Source organism: Geospiza fortis, unplaced genomic scaffold (genome assembly GCF_000277835.1).
Source record: "Geospiza fortis unplaced genomic scaffold, GeoFor_1.0 scaffold75, whole genome shotgun sequence".
In the NCBI taxonomy this organism is placed as follows: domain Eukaryota; kingdom Metazoa; phylum Chordata; class Aves; order Passeriformes; family Thraupidae; genus Geospiza; species Geospiza fortis.
In genome coordinates, this window is record NW_005054360.1 from 4,204,397 (window position 1) to 4,223,612 (window position 19,216).

The 19,216-nt window shown below is 37.2% G+C and overlaps 1 protein-coding gene across 1 annotated transcript in view; it reads right to left on the reverse strand.

Annotated features, from left to right (window-relative positions):
* PARD3 (par-3 family cell polarity regulator) overlaps nt 1-19,216 on the reverse strand; it is a 397,383-nt gene that overhangs the window by 235,282 nt on the left and 142,885 nt on the right. The window contains exon 4 of the mRNA XM_031059323.1: nt 15,787-15,918. Coding sequence (XP_030915183.1) covers nt 15,787-15,918 — 132 coding nt within the window. The remainder of the gene's footprint in view (nt 1-15,786; nt 15,919-19,216) is intronic.

Consider the following 19,216-nt stretch of genomic DNA (forward strand, 5'->3'; position numbering starts at 1 on the left):
AATTTGCAAACATGTAATTTAAGTAATTTCTGGTACCACTCAAATACAGTTTGAATCTCTACTAGTATATGTGGAATACCACTAAGTTTTTTAATGACAACTGATAATTAAAAATAAGCACTAACAGTCCTCTTCCTCTAAAACAAAAAAAAAGTTTACAGCAAGACACAACAAGAATTGAGTAGGAATGAAAGCTCAAATACCTAGAGGAAAAACCACCATGGCCTTCCAGCTCTGGAACACAGTAAAAGGTGGGTACAGTGTTTTTAGGAAAAGCTGGAGGCATATGCAGACAGAAGAGAAGACTTCTAATTCTGCTCCTTGGAAATTCACAGCAACACTTCCTTTCAAAAAAAAAGCTTCCCGGGTGAACAAAGTATTCCTTTTTTTGGTCTTGTGATAATCTACAGTATTGTTAATAATGCAAAGCAGCCCACACAAAGAGAGGGGGCACTATAAATTATAAGAGCCATGTATTCAAAAAGGAACAAGTTTTTACCTGCTAGTGCTGGTATTTTAATGTAATCCTTACTCAGTGTTTTGTGCAGCACTAAACAAAATATTCATTAGAAACCAAGTTGGGGGGAAAGATCAAAAGGGAATCAAGTCCATATTCTGGTTTGAAAATCAACTAAGAACAAGCAAGTACACCAGGAGGTAAATACAAACTCTAAAATCCTCAATTACAAATATTTGAAAGAGGCTAAGAAGAAACTAGCATGCTTTTAAAAAGCCACTAAATTTGACCTTAAGGAATGTATTATATTTTAAATGAGAGGCAAAATACATTAGTCCAGAAAAAGATCAGAGCAAGAGTGGAGATTTCAATACTCTCAAATGCATACAGAAGCAAAACATTTGATAAATGTGCTATACAATTACCCTTGTACATTAAATATTTATTTACACAATGTAATATTTTGTTAAAAAATTATCAGGGATAATCAGAGAAAATGACTCAAGTACTATCAGAACATTCTTGAAACGCTAGAACATGCCTGAATTTGTGAACATTTATTCAATTGATGAAGATACATCATTTTGATTGAAAACAGCCCATGACACACTGCTTGTATATTTTGTTTCTATTTTAATGTATTTCATTAGTATTTTTCTTGGAATTTAAACAAAAACCTTCCCACTCGTGTGAGCTTCAAGTCATTAGTGCAAGAACTTCAGCCAATGTTTCATGAGAAAATTACTGAATTATGTCTGTTTATGATTATAACACAGATTTCTCAAGAAAATTGTTCCCTCCTGGGCATTAAAAACTAAATGAGTATGAAAGACTAGAATGTGTTGAATGTGATCAAGCTAGCTTTTCCCGCCAAAATGCTTCAATTTAATCCAAAAATAATTTTTTTAAACTTAAACAAAGTCTAATAAGTTATTTCACTTCCAAAAATGACATGCATTTACTAGGAGACTCAATATAAAGAGATCATTAAAAAAAATCAAAATGTCAAGGCCAAAAATTTTATTATGCAACTGCTGTAAATAATTTCTTTTTTTTTTTAATATAAGTTCATGGATGACTCAAAAAGAGCATGTGTGAGAAAGAGAAAGCAATCCCAGTGCAACTGAGAAATTAAACTGAAAAATTAAAGCGAGGAGCCAAAAAACAGACACACAGATGGTAAAAACTGGCAAAAATTAAACGTAAAAATCATGCTCTTAAGTACCAACAGATGCAGTGACTTTAAAATATTACTCCTTGAGGATACACAAAGACAATAAGCCCAGATTGTGATTCCTGGGCCAGTCTACTGCTGTGCTACAGTCCCAAAGTACACTGTACTGTATGGAGAAAAAATGATGTGTCAGGGACAGTGATATCTGCTCTGCCAGTCTACTAAAACAGAAGGGAGGCAAGTTAAACTATCCCACACTGTGAAATTAATGTCTTCAGGGGGAAAAAAAATTAACTTTGTCACTGAGATTAGAGAGGTGACTTGCAGAATCCATTTACAGATTTATAATGCTATACAACCAAGCATGAACTGGTTATTTGAGCATTTCTGAAACATTCCTTCTTGAAATGATATTCAAGCTTCTTGCTCCAGATGCAAGCAGGACTGTGCTTCCCAGATTCCATGCTGTTAAACACTGCCACACTAACAGCTTTGCTAACCCCCAATCTTATTAAGGGTCTCCTAGATTTTAACCACCACAATTACCTAAAAGCTATCCCAGTTTAGACTACTGGCATTAAAACAGGGAAACAAAAATAATCCAGGATTTGAAAATCAAGAAATTGATGTATAAGAAATATATGTTTGAAGTTCAGCCTTTCCTGAAAGACCTTCTTAGAATATAAAATGTAATAATTATTATTATTACTTTAAAAACACAAGATTTTTTTCCAGATGATCAACTTTCCAAAACTACCAATTTTCCAGATTGTTAAATGAATTCAGCTGATGCTGGTCTGCGTGACTGAACAAACCCAGCATCTTATGCCATCACTGTCATTTCAGGCTAGCTGTAGACATAACCGTAGAGACCACTGCTTTTTGCAAGGCTAAAAAACAGAGTCTAATTAAAAAAAAAAAAAATTTACTACCTCTTCCAGTATGCAGAAGTTTACACTGGGCACTTTCTTATCTAAAACTATTACTGGTGCTATCAAGATAAGCACAAAATATAAGGGAAACTACTGAGAACTCAGCAACATGAACACTGAAAAAAAATTACATTAAAAAGCTATGCCTAAAAGTTTTAGAAGCTCTATACAGACACATGTTAACACAGAGATGCTCATATACGTGTATGTATATGCATGTCATCAGTGACAACACTTTAAAATAGTGCTCCTAAAAATGAGCAGTTAATTAATTGCTCTGTATTTCTAGTGTGCAAACAAGTATGGACCTGTACTTCATTTCACTCCAGTGTTTATATTGATGAGCAGTAACAAAGCTGAACTATGAAAATGAACGTGAAGGTTTGCTGCGTTCTAACTGGCAAACAAGGATAGCATCACAAATCAACTGAACTTTATCTCTGTAGAGTCTCCTGGCTGAGATGACCCAGAGAGGTTCCACTTCTCACCAGAACACCCAGTTAGAGCGAGCCCCAGCAGCTGCATTTGCTCTGCTGAAACGGCCCCAGGGTGGTTTCGAAGTGACTCCCACTACCCAGAACAGTCCCAGCTGCACTCAGCAGAGGCAAGCACTGCTCTGGTTTCACCCAAGCTTTCTGAGGTAAGACAAGTCAAAGCGTGCCTGACACCAACGTGCGCAAAGCCCCAGGGGCCACCATGGGAGGGCAGAGCTCTTCAACTGCGCCTCCTTTTATTTGACGTGCACAAAGTGCCTCAAACACGAGAAGCCATAAAATTAAACAGTCATTAAGGAGCTGTGCTGCAATGGTGTAGGTAGATATGTGCGTTCACATTGACTATAATATATCAACTTTTTTTTCCTCCTACATATTTCCCAGCCTACATCCCAGTATTTTCTGCTGTCCTCTGACACACCAGTATGGAGCTGAAGTGCCTCCTACCCAATCTTCAGTTTTTCAGTAAGACTGACATTTAATAATTTAGAGAAAAAAAACCTGTCAGAGTCCTTGAGCTACATTAATTTCCATAATGCTACAATACCCACTATACTGCTGAAATATAATATTATGTGTCTTGCATGGAGAACAGTTTTAAAGACCTTCAAGTCACCAGAAAAATCCATCAGTTCTGATGAGACGATGAGTTAAAAGAGTTTTCATGAAGAGAAAGCTATTTATAGTGGTAAAGTGTAACTACAAGGAAGAGCTACTGATGGGCTTGCTTTATGAAGTCTGTGCTTTGTTCTAATAATTATTGCCTAGAAAACCAAGATAAATAAAAATGTCATGATGGAATATTCAATGCAACTTGCAATAATTTTAAACAGAGATGCTCACAGATATGGTCACTTTCTTTTGGGACATTTAATTTAGTCTTTGCTTTGGATAAATGAGTGAAAATTATAAGCAATCATGAGTTCCTACACATTGGGAAAGTAAAGATTTTTGAAGACAAATGAGGGTACTGGAAAAGGAAGAGGAAATTAAGATTTGAAACAAAATGAATGCTGGCTTCCTGCCTAGTATTTTGAAGAAACAGTAAGAGAACCAGAGGCTTTGATCATACTGGGTACCTCACTGCACATGTGTTTATTGCATAGTTTGTAAAAATGCCTGCAGTACATAAACCAAAGGATAAATTTTTTCCCCCCTCTCGTTTTAGCAATAATTTTATATGTATACTGCCCTGATTTTTAAATTGCAAAACCAAGCAATATTTTCAATGGCAAATTAAAATAATAGTCAACTGATTTTTCTTAAATTCATAAATAGTCAACTCTTGGCTAGATAAAGCAGCATAAAAATTTCAATCCAAATGAAATTGAAGTAACCACATGCAGATGGCATGAAAATAATACCTTAATATGGAATCTGGGCAACAATTCTTATTCTTAAAATATCACATCCAAGAGATCAAAATTACAAGTAGTATGTTTTTGAAAAGTAAAATCTTTACAACAGTTTATTACAGAAACTCTTTTGTTCATCCAGTCGACTGCTTCTTCATGGAAACACTAGTTGTGCTGTATTTGCTTTAATTCTGTGTATTCTGAGTATGGAATCTCCCTTGTCCAGAGAACTTGCATCAGTTTCACATTGGTGTTCTTTCTTTGGCACAGGGATTCAGCAAAAAACCTCACCAGTGCCACAAGGCAGCTGGCATTTAGTGCTTGGGGCTTTTGAAAAGATTTTTATTTATTAAATCAGATCAAATAAAAGTATTTACAAAAAAGAGGGGTATTTTTGTTTTTTATATGACTTATATAGAAGTAAATAACTTCTTCCATAGCCCCATTTCCTAACCAACTTAGTTCCTGTTGTCCCCCCTTGGCCCTGGATAGGAAGTTGACCATTGCATATGCAACTCCAAGTAGTTTCAAGATCAATTTAGAATGGGCTTATTTTCAAATCAGCCATAGAATGAACAGGTGGGGCTGGCCTATTATCTTCTTTTCTCACCCAGTTATACTGAAGAAATAAATTAAGATCTTATGGTATCTCACATCAACCAGGTCATATTACGTAATTCCATTCACTCAGTTGCTGCACTCTCTAAATCATGCTGTGTCGCTTCATGAGAATCATGACATTTCTCAAAGTATCCTATAAATTACAGTAACCACTTAATACAGCCAGAGAGTACTACATTCAATAATGAAATGCTCATACTTAAGCAATAAAATCAAGATTAAATTTAAAACCCAAAATAAAACAAAAACCCAGACAAATTACTTCCACATAACTCAATTATTAACTCCGAGTTACACAGTATCATTCCTATTTACAGCAAAATGCAACCATGTCATTAAAATGACCTGTCCACACAGGATTTTAAGGAGTAAGCACCTTTCCTATTTCCATTTATTGGAAGGTAAAATAACTATCACTTCCACAACAGAAAGGATAAACTTGGCCCTTTTCTGAAAGCACCTTCCTCACAATTAGTGAAAAAAAAATAATAGAAAGAAAAAATATTAAAATCATCCTGTTATTATTCAATCAATTTGATAAAGATATGTTTCCCATTCATATAAAATCTTCCTTCTTCCCTTGCCCAAAATAACCACTTTGTCTTTATTTCTGTTCTGCTTGGAGTTAACTGACTGGAAGGTCTCAGCAGTGATTTACCTGAACCTCCTCAAAAAACTCTAAGGAGAAGCCAAGAGCTCTCACATCCATGTTTCCAGTCCAGAAAAGTCTATTTTAGTGTAGGAAGTATTTTTATTTTAGTGTAGGAAGGACTAAAACTTCCATTACAAATTAATAATATAAATATTACTTTAAAATAAGTAACATCACCCATTTAGAAGAAAAATTGTATCAGCAAGAAAATCAGAGCATTAAAAGAATAAATAAAGGCACTTATTTTTCTATTTAAGGTCAAGAAAATTCTACAGCATTAATTAGGTTAACTAAAAATTAAGCTAATGTGAAGTTTAAGCTAAGATCAGTGGCTTCTAATGCACACTTATAAAATCTTGGTTTGACAACAAAACCAAGCACATTGTAGACCTTGGGTTTTCTTATAAATTGAAAGGAACAAGAAAATGATTCATTGAAGGTGACAGAGGGTTTGTGGAGTTTCCTTCCCCAAAGATATTCAAAACCTGCCTGGATATGATTGTGTGTAGCCTGCTCAAGGTAAACCTGCTTTAGCAGGTGCTTGGACTACATTGCCTGCAGAGGTTCCTTCCAAGCCAAATCATACTGTGGTTCAGTGAGAAAAACCCAAACCTACAGCATCTGGGATACTTTCTGATTTTGAATGGTGTCTTTCTGATAGAACACGGAAAAAAAGAACAGCATCAAGACTGCACAAAATAAAACAGGAAAGAGATTTAGGGAATGGAGTGTAGAGATGGCAACTCTTTCCTTCCAAGGAATTGGCTCCTGCCCCATAGCAACTTGTATTACAAAACATTAATAAGCACATACATAGGAAGAAGAGAAAGGTAGAGCAGAGAAAATAAGAATACAAAATGAAAGGGGAAAAAAGGTAAAATTTCAATACCATGTACTACCAGTACCACCTTCTGAAAAAAAAAATGCATAATTTCTTTTTAAGCCTTGAAGACACAAGCAATCACATATTTACACTTTGGTTAAAAGGCTAGAATGCAGAACGAGCATAATGTGAATTTTAAATTAAGAATACTTTACCAGGAAGGGCAAGGGAGAATCCTCTATAGACACAATTAACAGAATTGCTTTAATACACTTAAAAGTTTTAACCTTTGTGGTCTTTGAAGTGAACAGTGGAACTGCATCTATTTCAGGCTTGCACCAAAGGGCTGTACTGCCCTGAAAAGTTTTACAGTGCTGTAAACTAATGAAATAAATTATCTTAATTTGGTTAGATCTATTTTCATTAACTGTATTACCCACTGAGGGAATGAGGACAAATTTTAATTTTACTAATGTATTTCAGTTGTGCACTACTGTGGCACTCTGTAACTGAGGCTCCTGCTCAGTGCTGCTCATTTGGCCATCTTGGGGCCACCTCTCTCCTCTTTCCCAGGCAGGGAGGGCTGTGCAGGGGGGAAGCTGTGACCATCACCACCCCAAGCTGGCCTGAATGGGACTAACTCCTGCCACATTCCCATCAGGACTGCTGCAGACACAGCACAGTAGCACCAACAAGCACATTGTGAAAACAGAAAGCATTTTTGTTATAAACAAGTCATGGGGATACACTATATACACCTGGAGTAGAAAGTAAACATATGAGAAGACAGACCTTTTTCACAGCATGAAGAAAGAAAACAAAGAAGAAAAAAAACACTGGACACATCCTTTGACAAAAAGCTTTTCCAGGGCCATTAATGGATTTTCTGATGTTATTATTTGTGGCCATGGACAGACAGAAGTCTAAAAAGAATGAGATAATATTGTTCCACAAAATATTTAGGTAACAGTCAAAAAACTAACAGCAATAATTAATAGAAAGCTTCCTACAGGATCTCTCTGCAATTTTAGAGAGTATTATTTATACTGCTGGTAAGGTACATTCATTACCATAAATTACCATAACAACAGGATTATTTAAACAGCTTGGTCCAAAAGGGCAGAAAAATAGCAGTCTATGGTTACTAGCAAGTCAGAAAACACTCTCCATGTGTGACAACACTTCCCAAAAAGTTTCTGCGAAACAGAGTGGGTATTACAGCAGACAGCAGCAGAGACAGAGTTGTGCTATCTCACTCCTTTTAGTGCTAGTCAGGCTGCACCTGCAGAACTGTGTCAAGTTCTGGCTGCCACAGTCCATGAAAGACAAGGATGCACTGGAGAAGGTTCAGAGGAGGCCCATGAAGATGATTAAAGGGCTGGAAAGCATGCACTGTGAAGAAGGACTGAGGAAGTTAAGTCTCCTCTCTGGGGAAGGCTCAGGGGGACCTCACCACATTATTTGAGTACTTAAATGGTAGCTACAGAGAGGACAGAGGCTTTCTGTTCACAAAGAGAAGAAAAGGGCCTACAGGTAGAAGTCACTTTAGGCAAGATTTCATCTTAATACCAGAAGGATTTGGTAGTGGTGTTTTTTGCGTTTAGTTTAGTTCAAGATTTTTGGGGATTTTTTAATAATCAGAAGATTATAATTATATAATTACCAGAATGACCTCCCTAAGAACATCATGATACATTCCCCATGGAATGTATCATGGACAGGGTACCAGGTAGCCCCACCTAGGCTCTCCTTCCCACAAAAGGTAGGACCAGGTCACCAGGTATCTTCCAATATAGGCTGGTGATTCTTTACATTTCAGACCAGTCCATCATCTGCCTGCTCATACTTAAACATCTTTGAGAGTGAGACTGTTTGCATGTGAGGATATACACACCTGAATATGACATGTCTTTTTCTATGATAATTAAAAACCATGAGTATTTTTGTTAAATTTCCATTTCTGCCTTTGGTTTGGCTTTTTTTTTTAATTTTTTAAATGTGGACACATATGGAGTTACATTCTGCCACTGAATTCATATCTACACAGCAGCATATAACAAAGCAGACTGTAGCCCCCAACTGCCTCACCTATTTAATACACAGTATGAAATGACATATTATTTTTGAAAGGAGAACAAGATAGATGCCAGCATGAAACAGTGTTTATGAAAGCATCACCACTACAGCTGTCCCCAAGCAATAAAGCTGTTTATTCCAACCTCCTACCTCATATAAACTGAAATCCTCAGCACTGAAAAATAACTTGAAATCTGTTCATGACTCCAAGACAAATAAGAAAAGTCTTTTCTCTCCAAAGTATACAACTATGGTCATGTCCAGAAATGGCCATTTTCTATGGAACTGCACGGACTTATAAATTCCACATTAATATTTTCTTGACATTAATGCATACTGCATTGGTTGTATCTTGAACTTTGATTCTATCTCTGTACATACTGGTGCATTCGGCATAAAAATAAGTCTTTTCTTTAAGGCTTCTTTGTTTCTGTGGTTATACACAAACATTCAGAGAATATTCAACAAATATCTGTATTAACATATTCACATCTAAGGTTTATACAAGAAACCATAGATATTCTTTTGAGTTCAGGAGACATACAAACTCTTCCATGGGTGTAGGAATACAAAAAAAAATCTAAAAAAATATCAAGATAGGACTTAAAAATCAAATTGATTTGAAATATGGAAATTATTATTAGATTTAGAAATCTGCATCTGAAACAAGTCAGATCCAAAGTCAGATTTATACCTGGAACAGACCTGTGATTATGATTCTCAGCACAGAAAAACACGGTAAAACTGTTAACCTCCAAAGCAGAAACCATAAACTTACATGCCCATCATAAGAGCTTGTTTCCCCTTCCCTGCCCTTTTTAAAGCATTCTGACATGCAACAGAACCAGCTCCAGCAATTCCCAGATTGGGATATGTCTGTGGGACCTGGGCCCTTCACCAGCAGAGCCTCAGCTGCTGGAGCAGCTCAGCGCATCCAGCCTGGGAGTGACAGCTGAGCTCATGCACGCCCCAGCTTGGTGCAGATCCACACTCCAGTGGTAAACAACAGGAGTTGGGACAGCTTTTTTAGGCACTCACATTATAATCAATGAAACACAGGTTTCTCACTTTGGAGTGCACAATGCATAGCATTTGTTCCTATCTAATAAAAACAACACAGGGAAAACACTGAAACTTGTCTAGAGAATAATTACTAAATTGTGGTCCCATACACATCAGTGATACCCCAATACCACAACAGTCTTATGGGAAGTCAAATGCTATTAGAAATTGCATACAAATTTTGACCATACTACATATACAAAATATTCCATAGGGGTGATTGGTCAAAGAAAAAAGGAGGAAAAAAATAAGGAAAACATTATTAAACATTTATTTAGTATCAGCTCCAAGATGTCAGGGTGCTATTCTGGCAGCCAGGCAGGGCATTTGGCTGCCTCAGACCACTGCCCTTACTGAGCTGTAATTGTCCCTCTTCATGCTGAGTGGAGGCTGAGATGCCAGCACTTGATAGCTTACATTTCATCCCAGCATTTGAGCTCCAGTGCTGAAATAGCTCATATCTTGCCAATATAAAGAAATAAAGGGAGCACTCAATACCTAATTACCTGTAGCAGCACCAGCTAAGAGAAAATACTCTTTGGCCAGAACAAGATTTCCATCATCTTCACAGTACAAAATCCAGAAGAAAAAACTGCTGCAGCTGTCAGGGTGTTGACAGCCCTATCAGAGTGAAGCCAGTGTGATCACAGGGCCAAGAACCCATCTCAAGTAGTAAAAAACCTTTACATGCAAGTGGATATGGGACTGGGGATACTGTGAACTCCTACAGGGGCACCTTGAGGTCTTCCCACCAACTCTGTAATTAACACAAACCTTAAGTAAATCCTCCACCAGTGCACCAGTCACTTCAACCTTCCCCTGGTTACAACTATGCACAATTACTGAATATTAAATCATGTGCCAAGCCAGAAACAAGCAAACACATGGCATTTGATTACATTTACTCCTCCCATGATCAGCCTCAGTGCTCTTGCCTAGTTTCACAAATGCTGGGCAGCCCCATGGTTACACACACACACACATTCCCTGCATTTCACACGGGACCTCCACTGATGACCCCCCAAAAAGCTCTCTGCAGTATGCCTAGAGCTCTGAACACTTGCATTTCTCCATTTTTGTGACAGATATCCTTTATAGGGAGTATGACAAGCTTTAAAACTATCTTTGTATTTTACAATGTATATGCTGCCATGGTTCCTTGTTCATTAAGGTCATTATCACAAGAGACTAATTATGAAGTGCATGGTCCTTGGAGAGAGAGGAAAGCAACAGAATCTATCCTGGCATTTTACAGAGTAATGGATAACCAGTTAAAAATTATTCCTCTAACTGAAGCCTAGCTATTCCTTTTTCCAAATCTTAAAGCCCAACTCGTTATAATGACAATAGTTTTCACTGCAGTTTCAACCTCTACATATGAGGAATTTGACATAAGATCCTCTACCCCTCAGCCTCCCCCATCTTCAGGCCATGAAACAGAATTCACAGACCCTTCCGCTGCAGTTACAGCCACAATAAAAGATAAAACCTAGGGGGAAAAAAAGGCCAAAATATACCTGTCAGACAGGGAGAAGCACAAAAGAGGTACACTAGTGAAAACAAAAACATATACATTAGCTATAACACTATGAAACATTTAGAAATAAACAAAATAAATGAGCAGCATTGCTGCCTTCTTTCTTAAAGCATGTAATAGAAACAGGTTTTTCGTTGTTATATGAAAATTTGACAAATCCACATTATATTAGTGGTTTAAATTCACCAACCTATCTCTGAAGCTTTGATTTTGTTTTTTTCAACTGACAGTGCTGAAATGCATTAATTTATGGTATCCAAATGTTTGAAGAGAGCATATTCAATCATCTTAAAAGCAGGCCTTATTTTGCTGAAAATACAATCTGAAGGCAGGTACTCTACAGCTGGAGATACAAGACCCATATGGTCCTGCCACGTCTGATCCTGCTGCAACAGGAACCAGAGAAACTGAACCAGATTACTATGGACAGATGTCATGAACAAAAATAACTGAGGGAAGTGTTCCACACAGCACATTTCTGCTCAAGACAGCAGTAGTAACCAGCTTCTCTTGCCATTTAGAACACATTTGAGTTTCTCTAGTCTGGCTTTTGCTGGATACCAGAAAGCTACAGGGCACTTAAGAATCAGACACATTCTTCAGTAATAACTACGAAATTTTACTCCATCTCCTACTTTGTTTTCATGCACCAATAAATATAGATATACACCAAATACATGAATGTATAAAAATATATATACCTGTATGTATATAGAATTACATAGAGTTTTAACTGTACTAAACTTGTTGTATTTGCAAATCTGATCAACTGCTTCATACTTAAGTGAGGCTGTTTTATGATTTCCTCTCCTGCTGTCCCAACACCCATTCCCAACCAGCTGAGCAAGGAATGTTTCAATTCATGGTCTCTTGTTTGCTGTCAGTTCCAGTATTTGACTAATAAAACAAAAATGACCATGTGAGAGAAAGTTTCTGTGTATCTAAACTTAAGGAACTGGTGAAAACTTTAACTCTTTCATGCATTCCCTTTCATGTCTCCCTGGTATGAAACAGCATGAGGCCAGATTTGATCAGGGCCCAAGCAAGTCTTGAGGTGAACTGAGGGAAGAAAGAGTTCTCAAATAAAAGTGACATTACCACATATATTAATAAATTTCAGAGAAAATAAGATTTTTCAACTATTCTTTAAAGTTTGGTTGCTGTGGGGAAAAGGAAGGTGTTGCAGAGGTCAAGGCAAAGAATAAAAACCAACTTTTTCTTTTTTAATATATTTCAGAATCAAATTAAAGACTGCACTTTTTTTTTCCCTAGTACTTGACAATCTGTAAAAAAAATTATTTGAGTGAAAGAGTAAAAAAATACAATGATAGAATCACAGAATGGTTTGGGCTGGAAGGGACCTTAAAGATCACCTATAGCTCCAACCTCCCTACCATGGACAGGGACACCTTTCACTAGACCAGGTTGCTCAGAGCCCCATCCAACCTGGCCTTGATAGGACGGGGCATCCACAACTTCTTACAGCAACTAATTTCAGTGCCTCACCACCCTCCTAATGAAAAATATCTTTCTTATATCTAATATAAATCTATTCTCTGTCAGTTTAAAGCCATACCCCTTTGTCCCATCACTACATGCTCTTGTAAAAAGTCCCTTAAAAATCCTTACCTTTCTAAAAGTATTCTGAAACTGAATTTGCATTTTTGGCTCCATAGCAGTGAAACTATTCTTTGGTACAGAGTACCACACAATTTATCTCATGGGCTTGAGAAATACCAGAAGTTACTGAGAAACACATGGATCATTTGCTGCCCTGTGGACAAGCAGAGGGCTCTGGAACTAACTGGGAACAATTCCTAGGCACATATAGCTAATCAGCACATACAAGCAGAAAACCTTAAAGGACTTGTAAACCAGACAGTCTTTTCCATTTATTTGATGTATCACTCTAATTTACTAGAGCCGAAGTAAAACTCCACAAATACAAGCAAAAGCAATTACTGCCAGACATTTTAACGGGCTTCATATATTCCTCCATTTTTAGGCACAAAAACCCAGAAAAGTTTACAGAACTATTTCTCTAACACCTACTTGAACATATCTAATTCTATGCCCTTATTAATCCCTGCTACAGTGGTTTATAATGGTTTCCCAGAAACAATGTCTCTTGTTCCATCTTCAGAATGAGCTGTGATGCTACAGAATTACAGTTTGCTCCCTACTGCTGTTTATAAGAAATGAGGCGCTGTCCACACAAAAATAATTGTACTTCTTTGGCACATCACACTTTCAAAAGGTCTCCAGACAAAAAGTCTCTGAAGTCTGCAAGATGAACTCAATGTTTTCCACTACCTTCTCTGAAGAGCCATAAAGGCATGTTAGAGCAGGACTATTAACAGCCTTACCCTTGGTGCCAGACCTGCTGTCTGCTACTCTTTATGCACGTCCTGGCAGGGCGCACACAGTGCTCCGGCCCCTCCACAGCTCTGCCAAGCACACAGGAACACAACTGGAAGTTGCTAAATTAATTGATTATGCCAGATTGCAACCTTGTTGCTTGAGCTTCCCCTTCTCAGAAGTGAAGGTTTAACCAGTGGGAAATAACATCCCACAGTGGATACCAAAGAAGATATTAAAAATGCCAAAAGCTGTGGAAGAAAATCTCTGTCTGCAGCTACTCCATCCCCTACCAGGCCCTTCCTTTCTTCCCTGTAGTGCATCCCACTCTCCCAACAGACTTTATTCTCCTGTATGTATCCTGCTAAAAAGATTCCAGTCTAACCTATTATCCTGCTATATGAAACTGCAAAAGGATCCTGATCTTCCAGGTACATGTAGAATCATTAACATATTCAAAGAATAAACCATCTCTCAATAAAAAAACACCACCACAAACAAACAAAAACAAAAAGCAGAGAACTTGCTCTAAAGAAACATCATATTTACAATTTCCAACTGCGAACAGTTGACTCTGCTAACAAATATGCTTCCAAATAGGCTACCCTTACCAGCAAATTATTTACCTAATCGGTGAACAAATTGAACTAGTTAAGCTGTTCAGAGACTAAAATCAACACAGAGCTTAATATGAAACATCATATATTAAAATTTCATGTACCAAACATTTTACAAGATGATCACTATTAAGATTTCTAATCCAACTTCTTTTGCTGAGACAACAGTTTCATTAAGTGCCACAGCGCGAATCTAACGATGCATGGAAATCTGCCTCAACAACATCAAACAAGCAGAACTGACACAGGAGGTGCCTTCAAATCTGGGCACTGACTTCCCCTTTCAACACAGGCTGACACAGAGACAGCAGCTCACTTCATCCAACCTAACGCTGTATCTTCTTGGAGGAAAACAGCAATGGAAGGAACGCTGGCATTAAATGCGCAGAGGAAAGAATAGAAAGACTAAAGACAGAATTTTTCTCATAGAATATATAATCAATTTGCAGATAATTACAAGGCATAAAGATAGTTAATAACTCATATTTGGGAGGAGGTTGAGCGGTTTTTTTAATACTCTGTGATATTATTTAAGCTCATTTTAACTAAGAAGGGGTTTGAATAAAGAACGTTTGGAGTATGCTATGATTTAGCAATGTCAAACTTCAGATATCAGTAAGGGTTTTTTGGGTGCAGATCAGGCCCAGGACACCATGGATTGGATTATAAACCTTCCCCTCCATTCACACAGTACAGTGTAACAAAGCCTGGGCTGTGTCAAATAGTAAATTTCATTTTGAAGCTCTTCTGTATAAAGCAAATTCTGGGTTTATGCCCTATTGCTGTAAAATAGAAATTTTGTTCATTTTTGTTCAATGCAAAAATTCAGTATTTTCATGGTACATTGTATAAAGAAAAAAAAGAGGCAATAATGCTACATATGCACTACCCTACATATGAGCTTGCTCCTGTATTTCCAATTTCCATATTAAAGATGCATTTCCTGTATACATCTGAAGACACTTTGAAAATTTCAGTCATATAGAAAGAGATGAAGTGACTGCTAGGCAATTTGAATTTCAGACCTTTAAACCTCTTTAAACCTCTGTGACTACCAGCTTATTAATAAATTAAATTATAAATAAATTAAGAAATTAATTAATTAAAAACAACCACAAACTGGAACTACTAAGTGTCTCAAAAAAGACTAAGATAAAAATCAATATAAATATACAGTAAACAAATATAATACTGTCTTAAAATTTATAATTAATATGTTTTATGGCGTTTATTCTTAACAAGCATTTAAAAGTGCAGTGCAAAAACTGACCCACATTTGGCCATTATGTAGTATCATTGTTGGATTTCAATGGCAGTGTGTTTATCAAAATAATACTAATTAAAACAACCTTGTTGGTATCAGTTGTGAAGAACAGCAGCACTCCATATACTATAGGAATGTATTTATGAATGCAAAAATGAAATTATTTTCAGGTGTCCATTTCAGTCTGAATGCAGGTTTTTTTGAAGCAGAAGGGATCCCATACAAATGTAGCCAGCATACTGCTGGTGCTTCTATCATGCTTAAAAAGCCTATGTCAGGTAAGGATACACTTTTTTGTAATAGCTTGGAGTAGCATAAAGATTAGATTGATAAAGTAATATATATATATACACATATATATTACCTGTTCTTGCCTCTCCAGCCACTTGTCCACCATGGGATGACTGGCACTTAACGATGAACGAGCACTGTCTCTCTGAAACTGGTTAGACCAGCTACTAGTATCTCGTGGTAGGCTTCTGTAGTTTTCATCTTTCTAGTTTAAAAGAAACAAAAAAGGGTCTTATAAAAAACAACCAGTCCTTGCACATTAACAATGCAGCTGGTTATTAAATGAATACAAGAGGAAGACTGGACCCAAGGACAGCACAATGACTTGGCCACTCAAGGGCAAGAGCTCCTGTTCCTTAATGCCAGTGACACCCAAATAGAGCCTAGGTGGAGTTGTAGATCTTCCACCCTCTTATACTTCCCTTCCTCTTTTTCCAGCCTCAAACCTCTAGTGCACAGATTCCCAACTACATACTCAGCAAGGCTTTCAGAGCATCACTCTCCTCAGTTCATTCTCACTGAGAGCAAATGCACCAAATGAGCGCACTCAGTGACCGCTACAGCCACTCTATCATTTTTCCAAGTCTCTGTATGTAATCAATTTTACAATCAAAGCAGTCTCACTGCTCCAGGTACTGTCCTTAAAACCAGAATAGCATGCTGTAGAGTTCAAAACTTGAATTTATTATTTCACATAATAATGCCTTGCCTGGTTTGCCTGAAGCTACAAGTACAGTCACATTTGTAGAACAGCAGCAGATGGAGATTGTGCTGACAGAGATACACTGATCCTACTGAGACTGATAATTTTTCTCTTTCTTTTTAATTGATGAATTTATCTGCACATCTTTCCTACAAGCTGTACAAATTCTTCAGCTTCTAAAGGTTATTAGTCCTTACCCTGTCTGATCACTAAAAGCCAACAAAAGCAGAGGCAGATTCTTAATGATGGGAGTTACTTTTAGCCTAAAGTCAGTGTAACTGATAGCTTACATAGCTTAGTTCCTTCCAACTGAAATAATACATGGAGCTAAAGTTCTGCTTAGCTTTTCAAAAGAGAGTTATAAGTATACTATAATATATATAAGTATACTTCCTTCAGAAGCAGAGTATTTTTTCCAGTCAATGTTTGTCTATCTTCATGCCAAATCAGATAATTCAGAGAGAGTATCTATTTTTAAAACAGGATTGCAAAACATATTTTACAATATTATTATCACTTTAAGGAATCTCAAAACCCTCTAAAATAATAAACAAACAGCAATGCACATTTGCAGCTAAAAGTTATTATTTTCTTTATAACACACTGAATATTTTTTACCCCCTCTTAAATCAATACTTCATTCCATCAGCACGAGTATTTCCTTCCCTGTTTGCCATACTGATATTTCTTTGGCTTGGAACAATACTAGTCCAATATTCTAGATGCAGCATCTTACAATTGTCCTTCACAACTTTACAATTCCCTTCCAATTGTCCTTCACAACTTTATTTCTTGTATATATATATATGACAGGCTTTGCTAAGAAATTCAGGTCTTGGTATAACTGTGAAATAGAGCAGTTTTCAAAAGCTTCCCATTCAAGACCAATCTTTTCCCAGGCATATCAAACCTAAGCTTTCTTAATTCATAAGAACTTCTTTTCTTGCAAGATGTTGTAGTATAAGATAAAGTCTTCCATTTCAAGACATTGAAGCTTCAATTCATCCAACACAAGATAACATTGTAAAAATATGTTTGCACAAGTAACCAGCCTAACAAATAAGCATCATAAATTACTTTACCCTGCCACAAATGAGCAAAATCTTTGTGCCTTTCAGCAACTGAAAACAATCCAGTATTCCAGTTCTGGTTAACCACACAGCAAACTAGAAACCTGCTCTGTGTCTTGCTTAGAAAGGGGAAGTCAGCTTTGTACAGCAAATGCCATAAAAGCCAAGGAATGGTATATACAAATTGATTTTTTCCTGTTGCTTCTCTTATTCAATTTTCCTCTTAAGGCGACAGGGGTGGCACAGCTCCTATAAGCCAAAACAACGATTTCTCTTGTTCAAAGTGGTGGGCAGGTATAACAAGAAAATCAGAATCTGACAAAGAAATAACAAAAAAACCATTTTATGCACAAAACCACCCATACAGTTGGTGCGTGCATTATTGTCACCCAACAATAACCCACTACCTGACAGACATCACCTAGTCTGAATGAACAGAAATTTCTTCCTATGAAACAAGATGTTTTCTGTATTTCTGTACTTTATAGAGAACTCAATTTTTTATTGGTTCCTGCTTACAATGTTCAATAGAAACTTTTTTTAAAGACATTTTTATTTATAAAACCCAAAGCCCTCTTTCCACACAGCATCCATTATGTCTGCACAGGAGCATTTCACAAGAGTAAGAGAGAAGGAAAGATGCTCATCTAGGGATGTGTTGTTCTTCAATTATTCAATCACCAGGTCTCAGGATCACAATGTACAGTCACATTGCACAAAGTTTATATTGGAAATTTGTGCTGTAAAAAGTCTCAAGTATCACAACACTCAGTGTAAGTGAAATTACCTAAGCTAAGAGAGTTAAATTAGGCCTCTGTCTTGTGTATCTATACTAATGTCAAGAATTTTGCCAAGCGTTTATGCCTAATATTATCTGTGCTGACAGAAGAGTACATTCATCCCATCTACCAAAATATTTCTGCCTGTAGCCCACTTCTGTAGAAGATTGCCTTTCCCCTGCTAAGACTTAAATCAGCTTATTTTACACAGAAGACATCCAAGCCACTCAGCAATCTTTTGTGACAGCAGAAATAAAAGCCAGAATGGTAGAGAGATGTGGTTTCTGTAACTCTTTTTGTTTCTCAGCACTTTCACCTCTCACCTTTCTTCAGAGGCTCAAAATAGTGCTATTATCAGATTGGAATAAAATACCAGTCGTGCACTCACACACAGAGTTATGTTGGTTTTAGCCAAATAGTGAAATACTAGAAGATCCACCAGGCACAGAAAAGCCCTCCACTCCTTTCTTTGTCACTGCTTTCTGGCAAACAGCTCTCCCTGTTCCCACAAGTACAGCACTGGGACAAGCACCAAGCTGGAGGAGGAGCAGAGGGATCAGCACCCAGCACTGCACACACCATCCCTCTCACAGACACCTCCACCACACAGCCTTAAGGTGCTCCGGCTACCTGGAGCCCCATATTTGCAGGGGTTTCTATTACTGCCAGAGTAATTCAAAGATAGCTGTGCTGACAAACTACAGAGGTACAGCTGAAAAACATCGCTGCAGCTTAGACATTGGGATTTACTGAGCCATCTGTGATGCTGCTATTTAAAATATATATCGTTTGGGGATTTTTTGTGTAAAATATTCAATTGCTAATCCAGAAAGCTGTACTTGTCTTCAGCATGATGCAGCTTTGGCACACATGCTCCCAACATCCAGCTGAAAAAGGTGTTGTCACAGACATTTCTTTTATGAAAAATCCTCTCTTAGGATTTTCCTGCTG